We start from the raw sequence: 17,206 nt of genomic DNA, 5'->3' as shown, positions 1-17,206 counted from the left end.
GCAGAGGCCTTGGATACAGCCCCGGCTCTGCCGTGTACTTACTAGCTGTGGGACCTTGTACCAGTCACCCTTCTCCGTAAAATAAACGGGCTAGACTGAGCCTCCCAGGAGGCCACGGCAAAAACCAGATGTGCTGCCCTCCAGGGGGCAGAGAAGAATCACTCAGGGCTGAGTGAGGGGGCAAAGGGGAAATCAGACCAAGCTTGAGGTGGGGGAGACCCTGGAGGTGATGTGACTTGACAGCTGTGGGGGGACTGGAAAAAAGCTTGAGGGATTGTGGGAGCCTTGGAACAGCCCCATTCACTGGGAACACAGAGTAAGGGGGAAGCAGGGCCAGGGCCAGGGGGCTCCCAGCAGGTCATTCTGCGTGGTGTGAAGGTGGACTGGAGGGGGAGAAGAGGGGGAAAGGGGAGACCTGTGGGTGTCCAGTGGTGTCAGGGACAAGTGCTAAAGGTCTGAACCAGGGTTGTGGGGGTGTAAGTGGATGTGGGGAGTGAGGGAAAGGGGAGGGAGGCCCTGGGGGCCTGGGGAAGGACAGGCTTTGGTGGGGAAGAGGGAAGAGATTGTGGAGCCCAGGAAGGCAGATGAGATTGCTGAGCCGAGAAAGTGTAGAGACAAGTGGGCCTTGCACGAAGCCTCGGGGATCTCCGTACTCTATGGGGGCAGGAGATGGCTAATGACCCAACAAAGAAGACTCGAGGAGGAGTAGATGGGCAGAAGGACGTGGTGGAGACAATCATTCTCTCCCTAACTATGTTGGATTAATTTGCATTTATTCTCTTTATAGTCATGCCAGGGAGACCTACGTGCCTGTAGACTCTCCCCTGAGAATGTAAGCTTCTTTCGGGTAGGGATTATTCCAATGCTTGGCTCTGTATCCCCAAGACCCTGAACAAGAGCTGGGTACATGGCATGACTCAATCAACAAGGCTTTGGCAGGAAAGGAGAGTCTGGGCTCCTCTCAGAACATGGATCTCTCCCTCGTCATAATCCTCTACCCTTCCATCTCTCTTCTTAGCCCACCGGATCCTCCCCATTCCCTCAGGCACCCTCGGTCCTCCCCTCACAGACGATGCTGCCTCCCACCCACCCCATGGCCTTGAGACCCCTCAGTCTTGGGCCCTTACCCAGTCCACCACATCCTTGACGATCCCCAGCCAGTAGTAATGACTCTGGATTCGATGCACCGTCTTCTTTTGGCCCAGGTGGTGGCCAGCCTCTGTGAAGTGGCTTTCCAAGAACACCTGATGCCGTCTCTCGGGGTCCACCACCACCTCCCTCTTCTCCTCCTTCTTTGGCCCTACGTAGTACAGGCGGCCTCCTTTGGGGGATAGGTTAAATTGGGCCGGTGAGACTCGACATTCCCACCCTCCTGCTTCTACAACATCCCCAGAGCCTTCATCAGCTCCCTCAACTCCATGCTGGGGTTTAGGGGTCGCAGGAGTAAGGGATGGAGCCCCATGTCTCCCCCTCATCCACAGGCTAAACAATCCTGGTTCAATTAAACTGACCCCACAATGAATGATCTTGAGGATGTGCACCATACCCTGCCCTGCTAGGGACACCCTCTTCACAGCACCCAATTCACAGCAGCATCCTTGGGGGAACAAAACACGGGGAAAAAGCAGGGTGGGTGCCCCTGACTGGCCAAAGAAGCCAGCGTATGGCTAGGAGGAGATATCATTGGACTTTGGGAAGCAACAAACACGAGGAATTCAGAGGAACACAGGAAGACCCTTATGGTCTGAAGCTGAGCCTAGCAAGCCGAATCAGAAAACCAAACTACACAAACAACAAGGAGGGCTTAAATGGAAATGATTACAAGTGTCTGGACTCAAGGGAGGACTAAGGAGGATGGCTTTTGAAACAATTTCTTCTCTTAGCAGACAGGTGAGGGGCTGAGGGGGTGGGAGGTCACATACACTCTCAGGGGCACTCATGTTTGTTATAAGAGAGTGTTCTATGTGCTCAAGGGGCTGAAGAAAAATACTGGGGAGAAGGCAGCTGGGTAGCTCAGTGAATGGAGAGCCAGCCTAGAGACAGGAGGTGCTAGGTTCCAATCTGCCCTCAGACACTTCCCAGCTGTGTGACCCTGGGCAAGTCACTTGACCCCCATTGCCCACCCTTACCACTTTTCTGCCTTGGAGTCAAAACACAGTATTGATGCTAAGATGGAGGGTGGGAGTTTTTAAAAAAATCCTGGGGTAAAAAGCAGGAGCATATCATAAATTAAAAAACAACCACCACCACAATGTCTGGGCGCTCACCGCTGATCACAAAACTCCAGGCATGATCTACTTTGAGGCAGCCCTTTCCCTAGTCCCCAATGTCCAATGGCTGCCACGTTATACTGATATCTCATACTGAGTTTGTGGTCCATTGACGCCCCTGGATCTTTTTCAGACAAATTAACACCTAACTATGCTTCCCTTATCTTGTCCTGGTAGAGTTAAGTTCTGAACCCAAGTGTAAAACTTTACATTTCTCCTCATAAAATTCCATCCTAATAAATTGAGCAGAATACTCTAACTTTGCCACCTTTCTAGGCCCTGCCTTGATCATCCTGGGCTCATTCTCTCTCCCAGCTGTATCATCTACAAACGTACATATCATGTAATGGATCATCTGCAAATCCAATAGGCAAGACACTTTTAGCTTTATGCAAGCTTTTGCTAAAGAGTTTAAATGCAAAGATCCAACTAGATACCTGGGGTGCTGTTACAGACCTCTTTCCAGGGTGATAACACATTAATGAGTACTCCTTGGATCTAGCCATTTATTTAGCCGGATCCAAATTCACCTAATGCTCCTCTTGTCTAGCTTGTATCTCTCTATCTTTTCCAAGAGGATATCAAGAGAGACAGTTAATGCTTTGCTAAAAATGTAGTAGGCAATTGTTATTATCTCCACTTTACAGATGGAGAAACTGAGTCAGGCAGCTGTGAAGTCATAGGCTGCTTAGCGGAGGGCCTGGAATAAATTAGAAGGGAGTCAAAATCTAGCTTCAGGCACTTACTAGCTGTGTAATCCTGGGCAAATCATTGTTAGGCCGGCTGCCTTAGTTTTCCCATCTGTAAAATGGGGATAGCATTACCCATTTCTTGGGGTGGTAGTGAGGAGCCATTGGAATAAGTGCTTTGCAAACTTTAAAGCGTTCTATAAATGCAAGCTGTTATTGTTGCTAATAGTTATTACTTATAGTTTGTGAATTATCATTAAGGAGGGCAGGCTGGGGCCCGGAAGGGTTCAGAATGCAGAAGGGGTCGTCTAAGGGAGGAATCTGGAGTGGGAGGGCATTCAGGACACCTGGAGGGTTGCACCGCATAAGAGAAAACGCACTACGGCGGGAGAGGGTTCAAGCCGCGAGGAAAGGCTGGCAAGAGGAGGGAGTGGTGAGGGAGGCCGAAGTTCGATAGGGGCGGGGGCGAGGAGCGTGCGTGTGCGCAAAGCGGGGGAAGTGCGGCGGCCGTGCGCTCTCACCCTCGAGCACAAACTTCTGTGCGTAGCGCTTGAGGTTCTTGCGCTTGATGGAGCCGAAGGCAGGTGGGAAGGCGCCCTCGGCCAGCAGGCGCCGGATGTCGGCGAACTTGTTCCCGCCGGGGCCTGGGCCAGGTGCAGTGGCTGCCGCCGCCGCCGCCGCATCTTCCTCCTCTGGCTCGTGCGGCGGCCCCGCGGCCCCGTCCATGGCCAGCAGCGGCCGCGGGGTCAGCCCGGACACTATTCCCGGGGACACCCGAAGGGGAGGGGCCAAGGGGAAGGAGGAAGCCAGTTTAAGGGAACGTCGATCAAAAGGCATCCCCAGCCCCCGCTGAAGGTCCCAGGCAGGGATCGTATGCCAAGAGCTGGTCTAGGTGCCGGGCGCACAGACGACTCCTCAGACCGACTCTTTTCCGAAGGGATTCTCCCTCCCCCTGGGACATCCCCACCCTAACCTCCTGGCGGGTAGGTGGGGCCTCCCACCATCCTCTTCACATTCTGGTGGGAGAGTAGGCTGACATAAATTGGGTTTATGAAATGGGAGTGGCGCAGGTGAAAGCCGAGGGGCGGGGGAACATCCTAGTGGAGGTGTTTGGCAGCTGCTGGAAAAGAGATCCGGGCTGGTGCAAATAGACTGTGAGCCTCCTGAGGGCAAGGATTGTTGTTTTTCACCTTTCTTTGTATCTCCTGGACCTGGCACTTAGTAGGCAATCAATAAAAGCTAATTGACTGACTTTCTGACCAAAGGGGAAAGAATCCAGGACAGAAATGCCAGGATCGTAAGACTACAGATTTAAGAGATGGAAGAGAAATCTCAGCGGTCGCCTGGTCCAGTTTTCTCAGCTGTGAAATGGGAATAGCCTGTGTAATCTCAGGGTTGTTTTTAGGACCAAATGTGCTCATACCTGTAAAGCACCTTGAAAATCTAAATTAAATTGCTATATACTTGTCAACTCTTCACCTCCCCTATTCCTTTAGAAAGGTAGGTGGAGCATTAAATATGTTGCCAGATTTCTTCCAATCAGTTTTGCTGGTTTTTTCTTCGCTCCTTTTCTTCTTTTTTAACTCCTTACCTTCTATTTTAGTATCAATACTATGTATAGTTTCCAAGGCAGAAGAGCGGTATAGGCTGAGCAATGGGGGATTAAGGGATTTATTCAGGGTTACACAGGAAGTGTCCGAGTTCAAATTGGAACCCCGTCCCCAGGTTTGGCTCTCAATCCACGGAGCCACCTAGCTGCTCCGCCTTTTCTTTCTCTTAAAAAATTGTTATGAGCTTTGCGGGATGGAATAAGGGGGAAGCTTAGAGGATGTACTTATTTGAAGAATACGCGCGCTCTTATTTTTCCTACGTTGCCCAGGTTCCCAGGACTCCCCTCGTGCCCGTTCCCCCCACCCCACCCCCGCTCGGGGCTCGGCGCACAGTTCCCTATTGATCCCTGATCCATAAGGGCCTCCAGGGAGACTTTCCGTTTTTCCCCGAGTCTAGATATTTGGACCCACTCCCTGGTTTCCGTGGTTGGGAGCGGGTGGAGGTGGACCAGGTCCGGTAGAAGGTCCTACGGCGGCCGGGAAGTGTCAGCAGGCTGCGCGCCCCCGTCTCCGCGCGCTCCCTGCTCCCCTTAGGGGCGGGCCGGCGGTGGAGAGCGATGGCGTCGCCCGGGGTCTTGAGGCGGCGCTTCTTTCGCTGCGCCTGCTTCTGCTCCGAGAATTTCTTCCTACCCCGCTACCAGCTCCACGTGCGCTACCACGGGGAGCAGCAGTTACTCAAAGACTACGGCCCGGTAGGACCAAGGCCGTTGTGCGAGACCCGCGAGGGCCTCGATTTACTCCTTCGTAAACTGAGGCAGGAGCGAGAAGAGGCGTGTCCGGGGGCAGAGAGAGTGTCTATCATCGCCCACGTGGAACTGGAGGGGACGTTGGGGCCAGAGCGGGGCCAGTCCCCTCTTTTTACGGAAGGGGAAACCGAGGCTTGGTGCCAGGGAGGGATGTGGGCCAGCCAGGCATAGGGTGTCTGGCCTATGAGCCCCGGATTCTCCATGCCCTGGGGCATCTTAGAGGGCACCGGGCCAAGTGAGCCCCGTTATAGACCCCCAGCCCCAGACACTTATACTGACCCTTTCTGAAAGGTGAATCTGCCCCCAGGGAGTTCATCTTCTCTTGTTGGTCAGCCCTGTCCAACCGTTGATGACCCTATTTGGGGTTTTTTGTGACAGATACTGGCATGGTTCACCATTTCCCTCTCCAGGTCATTTGGAGGAAACCTGAGGCAGATGGAGTGAAGTGACTTGCCCAGGGAAATGTCTGAGGCCAGATTTAAACCTAGGACCTTCGCCTCAAAGCCTGGCTCAATTCACTGAGTCACCTGGCTGCCTCTAGGCAATGCACTTTTGCTAGATGAGACCCTGAAAAATTGAAACCATCTCCAATATTTACTAGTGGTGTGACCAGGTACAAATCACTTAACCACTCTGAGCCTGTTTCCTAAATGGAGGCAATAACTCCCATAATATCTCTCTGAAACAGTTGTGAGAATTCTTAAAATGTTCAATCAATGTCTGCTATTTTTGTTACAAGGGATGAGTTGAAGGTTGGTTGGGGGATGCAGATTAGAGAATATATTTGGACATAAAGGAGAGGCAAAAGACAAAGGATCTAAAAAGCCCTCAAAATGTCAGCAGTTATTGTTGTGTCCCTGTGATTTAGAGCAGGACAAGACCTTAAAACCACTTAATCCAACTCCCTCATTCTTAAAAAAAAAAGTTTATGGATTTTTTTGTTCTTGTATCATCTTCATTTTCAAATATATCCCTCATCCCTTCCCTCCCCAGAGGGCTATTCCTTCCAATGGGGGGAGGAGGGGAGAGAAAGAAAGAGGAAGAAAAAGCAATTCAGCAAAATGAACCAAACCATTCATCAAATCTGACAGTATATGTAGCACTCTGCACCCACTGGTCCCCCATCTCTACAAAGAAGAGAGGAAGGAACATTTTCTCATCTCTTCTCCAAGACAAGAATGGTCCTTTTAAGTCTAATCTGGGTTGCTTTTGGTCAGCATTTTGTTGTACTTTTCTATCCATATTATAGTCATTTGTGTGTTTCCTGTCATCTTAATTTTCTAGATGAGGAAATGGAAGCAGTGAGGGACTTGCTCAAGGTCACACCAGTAGTGAAACCTGGATCTGCAGACTCCTGAGTCTAGCACTGTTTGCTCCCTCTCCTACACTGCATTTCCCTCCTCATTCATCCAGGGAAATTGTAAGGCGATCATTTTATAAAGCAGTGAAGGGCTTTTCCTTTGAGGGTTGTCATTGTGAATGCCTCTGGTCTTCTGTGGCTTCCTCAGTCTGGGCGCTCCTCTTTGTGGGTGAATCCCATCCCTTGTGCTTTTGGTGATGATGTCATTACATTGCCAGCCTACCTTTCCCTAAGGCTAGTGTGTTTTACAAAGTGCTTTTCTTGAAACAGCCCTTTGAAGGGCATAATATTAACCCCATCTTATAGGTGAAAGAACAAAGAGGTATTATTTCCATCTTTTCACAGATGGGGAAACTGAAGAACAGAAGTGTTAAATGGGAGACTTAAGAGTTTTGGGTTCCAATCTTTGCTCTGCTCCTTACTACCTATGTGGCCTTTGACTCGAGTCCCTTCATCTCTCTGAACTAATCTTCCTTTCTTCCTTCTTTTCCTTTCTTTTCTTTCTTTCTCCCTCCCTCCCTGAGGCCAGTGGAATCTGAAGCTCTTCCAGTTTGGTAGGATCTGTTGGTGGTGTGATTTAAGGCTGGAGATGTCACTTAGATTCACCTCTGGGTCTTGAGGAGGCCCTTGGTTGGGGGTTAGTACTGAGGTCATTCTGTCCTTAGCTGCTAACCTCTTTTTGTTTCTTTTAGGCCCTTAAGAGCCTTGGCTGTGTGAGTCCTGAGGACTTTCAGCAGGTGCTGTCCGAGGTAATGGCCATTCCCCGGGTCCATGGATTCTTGTTCTGACTCCTCCAGGGAACCCAGAAATTGGGGGGACTTGGGTTCTGGCCTGCCCCAGTGCGCACTAACTATGTGACACTTGACCTCTCACTACTTCCCCCCTTCACTGGCAGCTCTCCGAGACTATAACTCAAGAGAAGCTACTAACCTATGTTAGTGGAGGAAGATCCCTTGCCTGGAAGCTCCTCATACTAGTGAAATTCCAAGTCTGGGCCTTTTCTCTGATTATTATCATTCTTGTGGTTCTCTGTAGCTTAACAAGGAGGTTCATCGGAGGAAGCAGCTGGTTCAACAGGCCTCAGAGAGGAAAGCCATCATTGCACGCAGCTACCGGCCCCTGCGGCCCCAGGTGTATGGCTTACAGGTATGCCCAAATGAGGTCCTGGATAGAGGGGGAGGTGATAGACTCTTCAAGTGTTTCCAGCCTGAGCAGCATGTACCTTGTTTATTTGGGTAGACAGCCCCTCCCTTCCCTTAAAGGGGGGACCAGTCTGCCTTTGGGGGTGCCTCTAGCCCCAAGCCAGCTCTGCTCCCACAATGCCCTGATCTCTCTGCTGTGGAAGTTAGAGAAAAATCCATCTCACATGTCTATCTTGGGGACTTCTGACCCTGGTGCTATAAGAGGGTAAAAGGGGTTTTTTGTTTGGATATTAATATTTAAAGGTGTGGTTGCCAAGGAAATATAGGAGAGAGTAGAAGTAGAGAGATGAGAAGAGGGTAGAGTAAGAGATCCAGAGGCCCAGCCAGAGAGCCTAAAAGTCAATTAGCAAGGGGTTTAGGCATTAGGGCTTCTCCAAATCAAGGGAGTCTCCTGGAGGTTAGTATCACACAATCACAACAGACACTTTTCTTAGGACTGCCCAGGAGGGAGTAAATTCTGATTCATCACTCACTCTAGCACACATGGGTCACAGACCTCCCAACTTGTGAAATAAGTGGGGATGTTTTCACCTTTGAAAATTAAATCTAAAGATGGGTAGGGCAGATTTAATTTCATTATCACAATCCCCCTGTGATCATTTGGGAGACTCAGCTCCCCAATTGATCATTTGACAATCATCTTGTACTCCTAAAAATCTTCTAACTATAATAGTTAGAGAAAAGAGGGGAACAGGAGAGAGAGAGAGAGAGAGAGAGAGAGAGAGAGAGAGAGAGAGAGAGAGAGAGAGAGCGAGCGCAAAACTAATGTTTTGCTAGACACATTGACAAAAAACCAATTAGGGGGCAATGCCTTTTGGCATAAGAGTTTACAATTCAAAATAATTGTATTCAATCTCTTAAGTTCAATTAATTGTACCCCAAAGTTCATTCTGAATCATCTTGATTCAGTGTAGGTTTCTGCAGTCATCTTTTCTGGATCATCTTGATTCAGTGTAATTTTCTGCAGGCATCTTTCTCCAAATAGTTCATTTTCTGGATTCAAAGCAGGCTTCTTTTCCTGAAAATTTTCTCGAACAAAATTTTGAATTTTGAATTTTTGTAAAAATTCAATCCCCCCAAAGAGGGTGTTGACCAACACCCAGATCAGCTCAGAATATATCATTGAGTTATGGGGTGTATGAGTCAATTATCAAAAGAAAAACCAAAGCATAAAAAGAAAAACAAATAGAAGAAAAATTAAAGTTGGGAGAAAGAAAAAAATTCAAAATCAGGATCAAAATATCAAAATTCTATGTATGTAAAATTTTCTGATTAAACAAGAATAAATTCATAACAGGTCCTTGTATTAGGGTCCAATTAAAGTAAATTCTGTCCCATAAATCTGTAGGTCAAAAATGCAATAATATTGCACTTACTCATTGGCAGGCAAGACTACAGGAAGTTGCCATGTTGTTATAAGAGAGAAAAAAGGACTGAATTTTTATGTTAAAGCGAAGTGTCATTCCCTGGTCTGATTTCACTTCATTCTCAGGGATAGGGGAGCCAGAATGATGGCCAACCTTCGGTACTTGTCTAGCAGTGTGGTACGAAGTGTCCTACATCTTAACATATGACAAGCGTTGCAACTTCGAGTCTCACACTAGGTTCAAGTCCTTTAGTATTGGCATAGAAGTTCAACAATCCTACCTGGATTGGTTTCTTTTTTTTTTTTTTTTTGACCTGTGTGCTCTTTTTTGACACTATTCAGGTTCTCATCAATCCCATCAGGATTGTTTGGTTTCCTTGACCTTCTGCTTCTTGGCACTATAAAATGGCCCTTTTGTTCCCTTCTCCTGGAATCAGGCACAAACATTAATTACCCATAACATTTATCAATAAATGGCAGGTTTCCACAATCTAACGCTTTTGGGTATGCATTAACATTATAGCAAATATATTTTAAAATTATATTACTGTAAAATCAAAAATTAATATTGATTCTATTTAAGTACAAGAAATGAAAAAAAGGAAAACATCAAATATTCTATTAGGAAAAAAAAAAGGAAAGGGGGCAGCTGGGTAGCTCAGTGGATTGAGAGCCAAGCCTAGAGACGGGAGGTCCTAGGTTCAAATCTGGCCTCAGACACTTCCCAGCTGTGTGACCCTGGGCAAGTCACTTGACCCCCATTGCCTAGCCCTTACCACTCTTCTGCCTTGGAGCCAATACACAGTATGGACTCCAAGACAGAAGGTAAGGGTTTTAAAAAAAAAAAGAAAAGCAATAATAAAAATTTAGAAATTCAATGTGTTCTCCAAAAACAGTGTCCACTTGTCTATGGACTATTATCTCCAATGTATGTGACATTTGAAAAAAACCTATGAACTCATGAATACCTGTCACAAGTTCTACAGACATAGCAACTTTCAACCTAGGCTGAGATATATATATATTTTTTAAACTCTTAACTTCTGTGTATTGGCTCCTAGGTGGAAGAGTAGTAAGGGTGGGCAATGGGGGTCAAGTAACTTGCCCAGGGTCACACAGCTGGGAAGTGTCTGAGGCCAGATTTGAACCTAGGACCTCCCTTCTCTAGGCCTGATTCTCAATTCACTGAGCTACCCAGCTGCCCCTGGCTGAGATATTTTTAACAAAGTCTTTTACTGCCATCATTCCAAAATGTGGTAGAGGAGCCCAGAAAAAAACAAACCAAAAACACAAACCTCTGTACTATTGATGAAAACCCTTGTTTGGATCTAAAATGTCACCAAGAATTTAGATCATTCTGGTGGAGAAGTAGAGTAAAATAAGCTGAAAAGTTAAAAAAAATATGGAGAAAGGTATTTAGGCTTCCTGTAAGATGCTCCCTTTTGGGAGCCATCCAGGGGTACCATGCCCTAGGAACATCTTCCCAGATCCTCTGGTATGAGACTATTCTATATCTCATCCATTACATTTTTACAAATGTGGAGGTGAATATATATATATATATATGTGAATATATAATAATCACTTAATCTACTAAATGAACCCTTACCTCTTGTTACAAGGAACTCTGAGGCAGGTAAATGATTAGAGGTATGCTACTAAATATCTGAAAATCTGAAGGCCCCTTAAAATAATTTAAATTATTAGGTCATTAAATTCTCCAAAGGTTGTATACAGATTGTAACCAGGTTGATGGAGTCCATCATCATCTATGTGACAATTAACAAAATTAAATCTAAAACAAATAATCAGTAAATGCAATATATGTGATAGGATTGGCACTGTGTTCCAGAGTCCTTTTTCTTCATTTCCAATAGCTGTGTTAAAAAGACTTGTTCACTATTATGGAGGGGAAACAAAACTGAAATGAATTAATCATTAATAAAACAATGGAGTCTGAAAAGGCTTAAAAAGTCACCTCCAGAATCATTAAATTCCCTTCTTCTCCCCAGTATCATTATCTATTTAGATTTGCTTTGATCACACCTCTGGGGTTCCCCATACCCACACTGAGCATTGTGTGGACAAACCCCATATTAGATGTGTTGCCAGTTATTCAGACTGTTTGTCAGTCTTCTCTTAAAGAGAGATAGATGGATTACCACATATCCTGCTATCATAAGCATACCCAGGAACAGTGTTAAGTATATTCACTGTGTTTGGTTTTTTTTTTTTTAAACCCCCAACTTCTGTTCATTGGTGGAAGAGTGGTAAGGGTGGGCAATGGGGGCCAAGCCAGATTTGAACCTAGGACCTCCTGTCTCTAGGATTACTAGATTCTCAATCCACTGAGCTACCCAGCTGCCCCCCACTGTGATATATTCTCTGGGATTATGAGCCAATTTAAATACCAAAGAAACAATGTTGTTCCAGCTTGGGAAATGCTATCAAAAATCATTTTGAATGTTTTTTTTTATCATGTTTAAATTTAATTATTAGATTGCTTGAAATTCTGGTTTTTTGACAGTAGATGGCGCTACTTTCTAGGTTTTCCCTTGGCTAGGGGTTAAGGTCAAGGTGTGAGAATTTATAAGTAAGGGTGTGGTCCCTTTAAGTACTTCACATTTTTAAGTATGTCACACCTCAAGATTTAATTAACTTTTGGGTGGAGGGTGGGCTAGGAAACCTTTTGTCTGAGGCTAAGTATAGGATTAAGTAGCTGCTAAGGGTAAAAAAAAAAACCTAGAATCATGCACTTCTTGAGCATGTGTTTCCTCTTTTGGGCAAAATTCGGCTTTTCTGAGTTGGCCTTGGGCAATAACAGTTTTTATAAATTACTTTTTCCCTTTTGGGGGCTCTAAAAGCCTCTCAAGGTAAAAAGGACCAGTTTCTTGTGGTTCCTGATTGATTTCCCCAGGTTTTCTTACTTAAGTTGATTCTAGAGACACATGGGGCTTAGAAAAAGGAAAGTAATTTTTTAGGAGTAAAACAAGGCAAAAACTTAGTTATTTTCAACTTAACAATCACTCTCTCTAATAAAAGCTAAGCTAAGCTTAATTATTTTTCTCCAGTTTTTTTCCCAGAGATTTTTTATGAGATGAAATTGTTTGGGGGCATGGAGCAGAGATGCTTTCCTTCTGAGAGGATTGAAAGCTTTTCTCTAGGTGTGGCCCTCACAGTTAGTTAAAAAATAAAGCAGCTGCTACTGATAAGGAAAACAGCCAGTACTGAGTATTGTAGGCAAAGTACCTGGAAGATAGGATCCTCTCCCCTTCCCCAGGTGGGGCCTGCCTGCCCCTAAAAATAAAACAGCCGTGTGCTATTTATTTTATGGAAAAAGAAAAAAAACCTTGAACTTACCTTTTATCCAGCCGCTGTGTTGAACAAAAGTAAAGGAAAGTCAAGAAAATTTAAGTAGAGGGTACTCTTTAAAACCTAAGTGGTCAGCCATAAAACATAAGAGGGAAAAAGGGGTTTTTTGTTTGGATATTAATATTTAAAGGTGTGGTTGCCAAGGAAGTGAATAAATACCAGTTCCTAAAATGATTTTAGTAATTTATTTACAAAATATAGGAGAGAGTGGAAGTAGAGAGACTAGAAGAGGGTAGAGTAAGAGTTCTAACTTAACAAACTAGATTTGTATTCAAGTCTGGGCTTTACTCCAGCAGGGCTCCAGAGGCCCAACCAGAGAGCCTAAAAGTCAATTAGCAAGGGGTTTACCAACTAGGGTTTCTCCCAATCAAAGGAGCCTCCCGGAGGCTAGTACCTCCAGGGAAGTTAAGGTAGTTAGTCATCCTTTTTCACTCACCACATGTTGTTTTAAGGGAAGATTTAAGAACAGTCTCACCAAGGTTTCAGGGTCCCAGGTCCAGTACTCCTCCAGGTCCAAGTCAGGAACAAGAAAAAGCCAAAAAGGCCAAGCCCCAGAAGTTCTCTTAATTTATCCAGACCATTTCTTTTGTCACTTCCTGTGCCTTCCTCTTAGTTTATGTGTCCAGTCACAACAGACATTTTTCTTAGGACTGCCCAGGAGGGAGTAAATTCTGATTCGTCACTCTAGCACACATGGGTTATAGACCTCCCAATTTGTGAAATAAGTGGGGATGTTTTCACCTTTGGTGATTAAATCTAAAGATGGGCAGGGCAGATTTAATTTCATTATCACAGTGCCTCCAATGGGGGTTTTCCTTCTGCCAGAGAGCCCCAGTCTGTTGGACAGTTACCCCTCACTGGGCCACCCACCCACCGGGGTCAGATGTGCCCCTTAAGACTAATCCTTACCCTTGGGGAGACAGTGGAGGGTTGGAGGGGGGAGGATGGGGGCGCTGGCCAACACAGCTGAACGAGACCATCTTGTGGTAGCACATTAGATTTAATAGATTAAAAAACAAAAACAAATTGAATGTTACAAGTTCATGGGCTCAAAAATGACCCTCTTTTCCATGCTCTCTGGCTTCCTGCTCATCTGTGGCTCTGGAGTCTATCGAGGTAGTGCCATGAGACATAGAACACTGGACCTGCAGAGTTCAAATCCCTAGCTGGGTGACCCTGGGCAAGTCACCTCACCTCTGTCTGTTTTCGTCTCCTTCTCTGTAAAATGGGAATAATCATGGCACCCACTTCTCAGAATTACTGTGAGGATCAAATGAGAATATATTTGTAAAGTGCTTTCCTAGCAATTATTATTATGGTAAAAATAAAATAAGAAAACCCAGACCATACAAACCCATTAATTAGAGAAATGGGACCCTTTTCACAGAGCTTTACTGCCAGACTCCCTTATAGTATGAATGTGACCCAGCTCATGGAAATTCTGCCCCATTTTTGCTCCTGGTTCTGGGCTTCTCAGGGACCTGCTGGTCAATCAGCAGTGCATCAGGATGCATTTATTAAGCACCCACCTTAGGCTGGGCACTCTTCTTTTTTTTTTAATCCTTACCTTCTGTCTTAGTATCAGTTCTAAGTCAGAAGAGCAGTAAGGGTAGGCAATGGAGGGTTAAGTGATTTGCCCACAGTCACACAGCTAGGAAGTGTCTGAAACCAAATTTGAATCCAGGACCTCCTGTTTCCAGGCCTGATGCTCTATCAAGCCACCTAGCTGTCCTTAGCTATTATCATTTATTTCATTTTATTTTTTAAAATATTTACTTTCTACCTAGAATCAATAGTATGTATTGGTTCCGAGGCAGAAGAGCAGTAAGGTTTAGGCAATGGGGGTTAAGTGACTTGCCCAAGATCACACAGCTAGGAAGTATCTGAGGCCTGATTGGAACTCAAGACCCCTGTTTCTAGGTCTGGCTCTCCATCCAATGAGCCCCCTGGCTGCTTTGTTCCAGAACCTGCTGTCCAGGCCTCACACAGCTTGCAGGTGAGGACTCTGGGAGGATGTTGTCCCCCTCTGATGTGTCTCTTCTCTCTCTGCCCCTCTTGCTAGGAGGCGTTTCTGGCGCCTGAGTTTCTGGCTGCTGTTCAGTACTGTGTGACCCCCGGTGCTGACCTCCCGGGCCTCTTGCGGCACATCGAGACCTTATCAGGTAAAGCCCAGTTAGTCCAGTTTTCTGCCCAGCTGTGGCAGCCTTCCCACCCCCAGGAACAGATTAACTTTCATGATAATGCTGCTATCTCACATTTTTATGCTTTTACCGGTCCCATCCTTCAGGCCAGTGCCCCTGCCCCATAGCTTCTAGGGCAGGGACAGTCTCTCAGCATCTTTCTAGGGAGCACACAGTCCTGGGCACAGAGTGAGCAATTAATAAATTCTTGTTGACCTTTAGAACAACTCAGGGAGGCCAGAGGCATGAGGATTGTTAGCCCATTTTATAGATGAGGCCGAGAGGGCTCAGAGGCTCTTAAATGTAGAGCTGGAAGAGATTCAGTGCAAAACTGAGGCTCAGGGATGCTCAGTGACATGTCCATAGAGATAGAGCTGGAAGGGGCCTCAGAGGTCAGCTAGTCCAAATCCCCCTCCCTTGTTTTTCAGTTTAAGACACCCAGAGAAGGCCCCGAGTGTGTGTCTCACTGTCTGTGTATCTGACTGTGGCGGGGCTGACTTGCTGGGTGGCAGGCTGTTGAGAAGAACCTTGGGGTGTGGGTGTGATGGCTGTCCCCTCCCCAGGTGAGAAGAGGATTTTCCGGCTGCCAGTCTTCACCCAGGATTTCTGCCAGATGCTACTGGAGGAGCTGGAGCACTTTGAGCAGTCAGACATGCCCAAGGGGCGGCCCAACACTATGAATAACCATGGGGTAGGAGCGGCCTGGGGCACTGGGGAGGGCAGGGAGATCCCTGGCTCTTGGCCCCACTCACAGCCACAGGGCCTGGGGGTGGCCTCAGAGACCTGGAGCAGGAAGGGCCTGGCCTGGTCAACCCCCTCATTTTTCAGAGGAAGATTCCAAGGGACCTACTGAGTCCAACCCCCTTCTAGAGGAGGAAACTGGGTGAATGACTCCTCTAAGGCCACCCAGGGAGGAAGGTGGGATTCATTGGAACCCAAGCCCCTGCTCCATCCCGACTAGGTTCTGTTGCACGAGCTGGGTCTGGATGAGCCCCTGGTGACTCCCCTCCGGGAGCGCTACTTAGAGCCCCTCAGCGCCCTCCTGTACCCCGACTGTGGAGGGGGCCGGCTGGACAGCCACCGCGCCTTTGTGGTCAAGTATGCCATGAACGAGGACCTGGACCTGAGCCTCCACCATGACAATGCTGAGGTCACCCTCAATGTCTCACTGGGCAAGGACTTCTCCGAGGGCAGCCTTTACTTTGGGGACTTCCGCCAGGTACGTTGGTGGCCCTGCCCACTCGACATTTCCCATAAGCATTTATTAAGCACCAGCTGTGTGCGGGCATCACTCAAGACCAATACAGGAGAACTTGGAGGTTGTCTCATCCTGCCCGAGCCCCATCTTACAGAGGAAGAAACCGAGGCCCAGGGGGAAGTGATTTCCAGGGAGCCACCTCTCAGCCACAGCTAGGACCTGGGTCTCTGACCTCTGGTAGAGAGATGGCCATATGAGGTGGGGGGTTCAGGCCTGGGCTTGGGTGAGGCAGCTGCACAGGGACCCCAGGATGACCCTTTGGCCCAGACTAGAGAGTCCTAGAGGCTGAGCCTTGGAAGAAGGAGCTGGGGAGGCGGGTGCCCACCACCCACTCTGGTTTGCAGGTGCAGGGTGCCAACTTGAAATACCTGGAGGTGCCACACCTGCGGGGCCAAGGGGTACTGCACCGGGGCGGGCAGTTGCACGGGGCCCTGCCCCTGGAGTCCGGAGAGCGATGGAACCTCATTATCTGGATGAGAGCCTCCACTATCCGCAACCAGCTCTGCCCCATGTGTGGGCGCCCGCCCGAGCTGCTGGAGGACGAGGGCTACGGGGATGGCTTCACCCGGGAAGAAGGGGAGCCCAGGACCGTGGATGTCTGCACCCTGACCTGAGCGCTGCCAGGCCGCCAGCGGCAGTGATACCCCCATTCTGGGCAGGACCAGGAGCCCAGACGGCCTGTCACGGGGGGCCTTGGGGACACCAACGATCAGGAAGATGCCTGGGTCCCCCAAGGAGGCCACCTTAAGGAAGGAGAGCGAGACACTGATGGCTTGCAGCCCCGATGGTTGGGACAATAAAACACGACTGTCTAACATCTGGGCTCCTTGGGGCGTCTCAAGAAATCCCATGTGATGTAGCCTGAGCAGCCAGGCTGGGGAGTCAGGCTGTTCTGTACCTCTTAGCCTCTGGGGGTGGAGAAACAGGCTTAGCAGGGGGCCAAGGGGGCCAGGACCCAGCTGGGTGCCAGCATGTCCCTTCTCAGCAGGCACACTGTTGCCTTAAGAATCTTCCTTGCTCTCCTCTCCTCAGCAACCTGCCCCTGAGCCTGCCTGTCTGTCTCAGGCTGGGCCCCCTGGCAGCTTGCTCATCCTCCTACTCTCCTGGAAGACCCAGGCCCCCCTCTCCCTCCACCCCCCAGAACTCTTCAGCA

The 17,206-nt window shown here is 47.8% G+C and overlaps 1 protein-coding gene across 1 annotated transcript; it reads left to right on the top strand.

Moving 5' to 3' along the window:
- The first annotated feature begins 5,110 nt into the window (after positions 1-5,110).
- Positions 5,111-16,868, top strand: OGFOD2 (2-oxoglutarate and iron dependent oxygenase domain containing 2). The gene is made up of 7 exons (XM_044658752.1): positions 5,111-5,261; positions 7,368-7,424; positions 7,711-7,821; positions 14,678-14,777; positions 15,359-15,486; positions 15,757-16,014; positions 16,398-16,868. Exons 1-7 carry the CDS (start codon positions 5,127-5,129, stop codon positions 16,665-16,667), a joined length of 1,059 nt encoding a protein of 352 aa, XP_044514687.1. The 5' UTR covers positions 5,111-5,126; the 3' UTR covers positions 16,668-16,868.
- The last annotated feature ends 338 nt before the right edge of the window (positions 16,869-17,206 follow it).

Source organism: Gracilinanus agilis, chromosome 1, assembly GCF_016433145.1.
Source record: "Gracilinanus agilis isolate LMUSP501 chromosome 1, AgileGrace, whole genome shotgun sequence".
Taxonomy (NCBI): domain Eukaryota; kingdom Metazoa; phylum Chordata; class Mammalia; order Didelphimorphia; family Didelphidae; genus Gracilinanus; species Gracilinanus agilis.
This window is presented reverse-complemented; position numbering and strand designations above follow the sequence as displayed.

What these genes read in the sequence shown, in the direction of transcription:
- OGFOD2 (XM_044658752.1), top strand. Translation starts at nt 5,127, where the DNA reads ATGGCGTCGCCCGGGGTCTTGAGGCGGCGCTTCTTTCGCTGCGCCTGC. An exon ending in TTCAGCAGGTGCTGTCCGAG is followed by an intron (nt 7,425 to 7,710) that starts GTAATGGCCATT and finishes GGTTCTCTGTAG; the next exon opens with CTTAACAAGGAGGTTCATCG. An exon ending in ACACTATGAATAACCATGGG is followed by an intron (nt 15,487 to 15,756) that starts GTAGGAGCGGCC and finishes CATCCCGACTAG; the next exon opens with GTTCTGTTGCACGAGCTGGG.